An 8,523-nucleotide genomic window follows, 5' to 3' on the forward strand; every position below is an offset into this window, starting at 1 on the left:
TATATATATATATGTGTGTGTGTGTGTGTGTGTGTGTGTATATATACTCCTCTATTTTTACCAGCTGCTGTCAAGTCGATTGATTCTGACTCATAGTGACCCCATGTATGTCAGAATACAACTATGCTCCCTCCATAGGGCTTTCAAATGGCTGTGTTTTGGGAAGTAGATTGCCAGGCCTTTCTTCTGAGTTATCTCTGGGTGGACTCAGACCTCCGATCTTTTGGTTAGCAGCAGAGCGCAGTTAACCATTTGTACCACTTAGTCTCCTCTCTCTTAGTCAACGGGTGAAATACCACACTCTTGATTAAGGCCAACCTCTTCTCTTGAGCACTGGATTTTATCTCCTCATCTACTCAAAGGCTCGGAGCTTCTCTCTTTTCCTTCCATCTTGAACCTACCCTCAGATCAGACTCCAGCCACCAAGCTGCTTGTTGAGGTTACTAATGATTCCCACATGTTGTTGTTGTTATGTGCCCTCGAGTCAGACCCGACTCATAGCGACCCCTCCCCTTGGGTTTCCGAGGCAGTATCACTACAGAAATAGATTAACCCATCTTCCTTCCAAGGAGTGGCTGGTGGGTTTGAACCGCCAGCCTTCTGGTTTGGGGTCAAGTGCCTTAGGCACTATGCTACCAGAGCTCCCAGTGATTCCCACATAGTGAGATCAAATGGCCAATGTTTAATCTTCACCTTACTTGACCTAACTGCACCCTTTCAGCCAACTGGTGTGCTTTCCTTGCAAGGCTTCATCTGGCTTCCAATCACCACACTCTCTTGGCTCTATTCCTACTGGCCTTGGCAGCTATGTTAGTTTCCTTGCTGGTTCCTAGCTATCTCCCCAACCTCTGAACACTGAAGTGTTTTATGGTTTCTTCTCTATCTACACATTTCTATTGTAATTTCATCAATGAATTGAATTCTACATCTACATAATTAAACGCACTCTATATATGTTGACACCTTCCCCCTAATTCATACCAAGCCCTTGATCATGCCTCTTCTATACAACTGTTTGTTCAGCATCTCTTAAATGTCTAATAGTGTTGTGTACCAGTGAATCGATTCCTCTCAGATCAAACCTATAGGGCACAGTAGAACCACCCCACAGATTTTCCTAGGCTGTAATCTTTGTAAGAGCAGATTACCAGCTCTCTTCTCCCACACAGTAGCTAGCTGGTGGTTTCAAACCACCAATCTTTCACAGTTTAGTTGCTAAGCTCTTAAAACACTGCACCACAGCTTCCCAAACTTAACATGATCAAAATGGAAATTCTTTCCTTTCTCATCCCCCCAAACTGCTCCTTCCCCAAAGTCTTCCTCATTCAATTAATCACAAATCTATCCTTCCAAATATATGCTCCATCTTCATACTTCATACCCCCCCACCCAATCCACTCAGCAAATCTATTAACTTGAACTTCAAAATCTACCTACAACTGGACTGCTTCTCATCATTCCACTGCTACACCTGCACCAAGTTCCTATCAACTTTCACCAGGCATGCCCATTGCCCTCAAGTCGGATCAGACTCATAGCGACCCCTCCCTAGGTTTCCGAGGCAGTATCACTACGGAAGTAGATTGCCCAACCTTCCTTCCGAGGAGTGGCTGGTGGGTTTGCACCGCCAGCCTTCTGGTTAGCAGTCAAATGCCTTAGGCACTATGACACCAGAGCTACAGCCTCCTAATTTGTTCTCCCAGTTTCTAACCTTATTCTCTCCTCCCTCACTGGTCTGTTTTCCATAGCCCTTTTAAAAGTCAAAGTCCTTCTAATGGCCAAAAATGGGGCTTTATATTACCTTTGACTCCTCTTCAGCTATGTTTTCCCTACCCTTCTGTTCCAGCTGCATGAGCATCTCGCTTATAGCAACTTGCCAGGCATTCCTGCCTCAGGGAGTTTTGCACTTGCTTTTCTTCCCCCAAATCTTTGTATCATTTGCTCCCTCAGCTCCTAAGCACTTCATTCAAATGTTGTTTTTCCAGTGAAGCCTCCAGAATTGACATGCAAACATAATTTCACCATACTCTACACTCCCCCTAGCCCTGCCTCCCATATTTTATCTCCACAGGACAAACAAACCACATAGCTTACTTATTTTGTTCAGAACAGTTAACTCCATAAGAGGAGGGATTTGAGTCCTATCTTCAGCATTTGGAACAGTGCCTATCACCATAGTGTATGTTTGATAAATACTTGAATGATGAATCTATTTGATGTTATAATGAAAAAGGAATACACTATCAGAATTTCATCTTTAGCATCATAAAGCAGGTTTATTCAAAGCAGAATGTCACAACACAGGAGAGAAACAAAGGATCTATTCAATACAGGCAGTCCCCACATTATATGAACAAGATCTGTTCCTCTGTCTGCAAGAATTTGTAGGTCAGTTGAACAGGTGCCTACAGTTCTTATTAAGCCTTACTTTAGTACAAGAAAAGGCTCAAAGCCTTTTCAATTATTTAAAAGCTGCACATGTAGGAAATAATGGTGACTGTGATGAGCTGGTTGCAGTAGGGGTTGGTTCAATCATTTCAAAAGTGAGGACAAATTTACATAATATTAAAGGGCAAGTATGAGTTGTCTGGAAGTTGAATGTTCACAGCCCAGGGAATGCCTGTATTTCTTCTTAAACAACAACAACAAATTTCTATTTAATATACAAATTAATAATAGTGTATGTTATTTATGTTATTAACACATGTTCAACATTTTTTAACAGACATTTCATAGACAAAAATGTTTAGAACACCACTATATGTAAGTCCTGGGTAGGAAAAACAATAAATGAGAAAACTGCACTTATACTGCCACCACTCAAAAAAATTATGTGCATAGGGAGGAAGTAAAATGAGAGAATATGGGGATTTCAATTAATGTCACGAATCAAAATGTGTATGACCTATTGAAAGGAAAACTAATTTGCTCTGTAAACGTTCACCAAAATCACAAAAAGTTTAAATATATATAAATATATAAATTACACTGTTTAATTCTACAACCTACAACACACATATTAAAAATATATTTCTCTCAGCCCAATCAAAAACTGGAAAAAAAAAACCCATGAGATTAAAATCAAATCCTTCCCCAAAATGTATTACATGCATAGCCATTTTAATCTTTGGTATTGTTAATTCAAGAGTAGTTTTTTGAAAGTAAGGAAAGATTTATATATGGGAAGAAATTTTCTTTGTTGGTTACCAGGAGTGGGAAGGGAAGGGAAGGAACACTGCTAGATAGGTAGAGACAAGTATTGATTTGGGTGAAGGGAAGGACAATGTACCAAATGTGAGTGAGCAACACAGTGGCACTGAGGAAAGGAAGGCAGAGAGGTGCATGGGAGGTACAGACAACAAAGATGAACCCTTTTGCACAGACAGTATCGTGCTGTCAGTGACTGCAAACACTCATCTACACGGGTGGATAGATAGTTGGACAGGCTTAATGATTAGGTATGTCTATGCAGGTTGCAGCATGCCCATGACCATGTATAGGGTTGGCAGACAATGTTTCTACAAGTGTATTTGTATGTTCTGTAGAATGTCCAGGTTGTAGTCAGTTCTTGGCCACGGCCAGCTACCCAGAGGGAGAAAGTAGTTGGACCTGTAGGCTTGGGACCATGGTCACAGGGAACATCAAGCTCAATTAGCATAACATACTACAGAAAACATCTTCCACATCCTGCTTCGGCAAATAGCGACTGGGATTTTAAAAGCTTATAAGTGGCCATCTAGATGCAACAATGGATCTCTCCTCATCCAGAGCAAAGAAGAATGAACAAAACCAAAGACACATAGAAACAATTAGTTCAAAGGTACACCATGCGATCCTCAGCCTATATGACTATGAGACCAGAAGAACTAGATGGTATCTGGCTACCACTGTCAGCCACTAGGAGGGGGATCTATGTAGGATATCCTGGATAGAGGAGGAGAACAACGTGGAACAAAATTCAAAATCATTTGGGAAAAAAAAAGCAGGGACCAGGTTTGCTGGTCTGATAAGCCTGGTGGAACACCTGACGATGCCCTTCAGGTCTGAAATTGAACCCACTCCTGGTTCAATTCCTGACAGGTATGTGAGCTGAACATTTATTGTAGGTAGTTACACTCCTTGCAGAGATTATGGGAGAATAGAAGGGCTGTGTATGCACAGGGAGATAGCTTGGGGTGGGGGGAGAATGCATGGGAGGGAAGGACACAGGGAAGAGGTAACTATGGGGAGGAAGTGGGAAGAGAGCTGTTGCATTGTGGAAAATTGCAGTCAATGTTATGAGACAAAGTATATGTGAACTGCTATATGGAAAATGAATTTGCTCTATAAACTATCAGGCAAATCACAATAAAAATAATAAAAAAGAGAGAGTAGTTCTTTGTTCTTTTTATCATGGCAAAACAAGGGGAAATGAGAAACTGAAATGCTCTAAATGGTTTTCGGCAAAATGGCCCTTAGTTTCAAAAAACAAAGCTTTTTTCACAGCATTAATAATCTCATGAGACAAATGAGCCTCCCATCTTGGGAAGGTCTCCAACATGTAACTAGAGCAAAAGAAGCCCGTCTTCATTTTTAGAAAAATAAAATAAAGATGTTAAGAACAACAGCAGGAGTAGTGGAAATGAAGAAAGAAATGGATGGTAAAAGTCCTTGAATTCTGATCTCTCTTCACCTCCATTCTCTTTTTTGTTTTGTCCAAGAACTTTTATTTTTAGAAAGTCATAAAGAGGAAGACTGGAAAAAAGGGGATGCTAAGATCCAAAAGCCCCAAAACACCACTCCTTGGTTACACAAAATTGCGTTAGCCCTACTTAAAGCTATAAAGAGCTACCAGAAGGGCCTCAAGATCATCTCAAAATAGCTTCAAAAATCACTCTCAGTACATAATGGCACAGAGATAGGGCATTCATTTTCTCATTTTCAGTTCATCCTCAAACTCAAACAGTCTTTCTAAAGAGTTTAGATATAAGACATTACCATATGACCCAATCAACTGTAAGATTACAGAATTAGCTCCTAGGTATGAAACACATTTTGGAAGTTTTCTATATGCTCTCTAGTGTCACAATGAATAGATGCATAATCATTATTTGACTAACTGGTGGTTTTCCCAAACAAACCCACAGCATAAATTATAGGTTGAAAAATGAGTAACATCCAAATGAAATACATCTCAGATGCTAGGATCTGAAAGTCTTACCCACAGGAGATGCCATTTTTTTCTCCTAAAAAGGCAAAGCCTGGATTTGTTGTTCGGTACTGTCGAGTCGTTCCTCACTCATAGCGACCCTATGTACAACAAAATGAAACACTGCCCAATCCTGTGCCAGCCTCACAATCCTTTCTACACCTGAGCCTATTATTGCAGCCACTGTCAATCCATCTTACTGAGGGCTTCCCCTTTTACATTGACCCTCTACTTTACCAAGCATGATATCTTTTCTCCAGGGAATGGTCCCTTCAGACAACACAACCAAAGTAGGTAAAATGAAGTCTGGCCTTTCTCCCTTCTAAGGAGCATTTTGGCTGCACTTCTTTCTGCTACTAATCACACAGGGTTAACTGTGAACTTCTAGTTCACACCATTCTTTGGTACAGACAATGAAGTATAGTGTGACTTCTTTAAGTCTGGAAGTATTAAGTTCCTACTGTTTTACTCATTTAAGTATGTTTTTGAACTAGTAAAGATCCCTGATGGCACAGTGGTTAAGCAGCTGTTAATGGAAAGATCAGAGGTTCAAACCCACCAGCCACTCCCCATAAGAAAGATGAAGCAGTCTGCTTCTGTAAAGATTTCCAGACTTGGAAACCCAATGGAACAGTTCTACTGTCGTATAGGTGACATAGGGTCAAATCAACTCAAGGGCAATAGGCTTTGGGTAAACTACCTGAGTGCACCTATAAATTGATCCTCTAGGAAAGATCGGCTCCAATCACTCTCCATCTGATTCTCACTCCACTCGAGATTCAAATGCTCAAGAACATGTACCCACTCCTGAACCACTGTCTACAGTCAGGGATCTGGCAAGACTCTCCCTCGCCAGTATTACAAGTCTACTTTTGGAAATGAAGGTACTATCAACCTCACTTGAACCTCAAAAAAGAAACTGAAGAACTGTTTGAAAAGATGGCATTAAATGTCCACTGTCCACTGAAAGACAAAAGGAACAGAGTGGTTACCTCACAGAACACAGAACTGTTACTTGTCACAGGAGAAGTACAAAATTTTGAGAGGTTAAAAGAGGGAGGTTTTATCAGATAAAGCTTTGAATTAGTAATGTGGTTAGGATATAGACAAGACCTGTAAAAAACATAGGGAAATAGTAAGTTTAAAATACTTGTTGGGAATGTTAATTGAAGTTTCTATGGAAAAGTTGTTGTTGTTATTTGCCATCGAGTCAGCCCCGACTCATAGCCACCCCTCTCCTTGGGTTTCCGAGGCAGTATCACTAGGAAGTAGGAATGCCCAACCTTCCTTCTGAGGAGTGGCTGGTGGGTTTGAACCGCCAGCCTTCTGGTTAGCAGTCAAGTGCCTTAGGCACTATGCTACCAGAGCTCCTATGGAAAAGTAGTCATGCCATTATCTTTAATAAATTTAATATTGAGAGCTCTGGTAACATAGTACGTAAGGCACTTGACTGTTAACCAGAAAGCTGGCAGTTCAAACCCACCAACCACTCCTTGGAAGGAAGGTTGGGCAATCTACTTCTGTAATGATACCACCTCGGAAACCCAAGAAGGGGTCGCTATGAGTCGAGTCTGACTCGACGGCATGTAACAAGAACAATATTCATAATATAGCATATTAGCAATTTAAAAGTTTCTGGAAAATGGGAAAGAGTGGAAAAATTACGAATGGGTAAACGTTAGCTGTTCACATGTTGCTGTGAGCTGCCAGAGTCTGCTCTGACTCGTGGCAACGATCTTACGTACAATATAATACAGAACTGCCTGGTCCTATGCCCTCTTCCCGATGGCTGGCATGTGGGAGCCCATTCTTTTGGCTACTATGTCCATCTCACTGAGAGTTTCCCTTGTTTTCTTTTTCTTTTTTAATTGTGATTTGAGTGAAAGTTTACAGAACAAATTTGTTGTCCATTCAACAGTTCACACACATTTTGTTTTACATTGATTGCAATCCCCGCAATGAAATAGCTCTCTTCCTACTTCTACCCTGTGCTTACTTTTTCCTGTGTCCTTCTTTCCAATGCATTCCTGCCCTCTGAGCTATCTCCCTGTACAACTGCTGCCCTTCTGATCTTCCGTAGTTGATTATTCTAAGGATTGTACCTACCTGGTGTGATTGCTCACCCCACAGGCCTGCCTATAGTTTGGCTAGAAGCCACGGGAGTAAGCTCAATTCTAGCCCCAAAGGGTGATGAGGGACCACAGTCCCAGGGGTTTTACCAGTCCCTATCAGACCAGTAAGACTGGTCTTTTTTATTATTTTGAATTTTGTGCCACATTGTTCTCCCACTCTATCCAGGAACACCTGCACTGATCCCTTTCTGAGTGGTTGGCAATGGTAGGGTCATGTAGGCTGAGGTTCCATGGTCCACTAGTCCCCTGGATTAACTGTTTCTATGCGTCTTTGATTTTCTCCACTCTTTTTTGTTCCAGACGTTGTTGTTGTTGTTAGGTGTCATCAAGTCACCTCCAACTCAGAAAGACCTTATGCATGGCAGAACAAAACACTGCCTGGTCTCACACCACCTCCACGATCCTTGCTATACATGAGCCTATCACCACAGCCACTGTGTCAGTCCATCTCATTGAGGGCCTTCCCCTCTTTTGTCAATCCTCCACCTTACCAACCATGACATCCTTCTCCAGGGAATGGCCCCTTCTGACAACATGACCAAAGTAGGTGAGACGAAGCCTGGCCATTCTCACTTTCAAGGAGCATTCCAGCTGTACTTCTTCCAGGATAGATTTGTTAGTTCTTTTAGCACTCCCTGGTACTTTCAGCATTCTTCACCAGCACCACAACTCAAAAGCATCCACTCTTCTTTGGTCTTCCTTATTCATTGTCTAGCTCTCACATGCATATGAGACAATTGCAAATACCATGGTTTGTGTCAGGAGCATCTTAGTCCTCAAGGAGACATCTTTGGTCTTCAGCACTTGAAAGAGGTCCTTTGCAGCCAATTTGCCCAATGCTATACATCATCTGATGTCCCCACTGCTGCTTCCATTGGTGTTGATTGTAGAACCAAGCAGTATGAAGTCTTTTTGACAACTTCAATCTTTTCTCCCTTTATCATGATGCTGCTTATAGGTCCAGTTGTGAAGATTTGTTTTCTTTATATTGAGATGTAATACATACTGAAAATTGTAGTCTTCAATCTTCATCAGTAAGTCCCTCAAGTCATCCTCACTTTCAGCAAGCAAAGTTGTGTCATCAACATATCACAGATTGTTAATGATTCTTCCTCCAATCCTGATGCCACGTTCTTCTTCACATAGTCTAGCTTCTCAGATTATTTGCTCAGCATACAGATTGGGTAAAAATGGTAAAAGGAT

At 41.4% G+C, this 8,523-nt stretch overlaps 1 protein-coding gene across 1 annotated transcript in view; it reads right to left on the bottom strand.

The window, feature by feature from the left end:
- UBE2N (ubiquitin conjugating enzyme E2 N) overlaps positions 1 to 1,858 on the bottom strand; it is a 4,372-nt gene extending 2,514 nt beyond the window's left edge. Inside the window, exon 1 of the mRNA XM_007946145.1 lies at positions 1,802 to 1,858. Coding sequence (XP_007944336.1) covers positions 1,802 to 1,858 — 57 coding nt within the window. The remainder of the gene's footprint in view (positions 1 to 1,801) is intronic.
- Positions 1,859 to 8,523: the final 6,665 nt, after the last annotated feature.

This window comes from Orycteropus afer, unplaced genomic scaffold (assembly GCF_000298275.1).
Source record: "Orycteropus afer afer isolate SDZICR_OR568_19922 unplaced genomic scaffold, OryAfe1.0 scaffold00151, whole genome shotgun sequence".
Taxonomy (NCBI): domain Eukaryota; kingdom Metazoa; phylum Chordata; class Mammalia; order Tubulidentata; family Orycteropodidae; genus Orycteropus; species Orycteropus afer.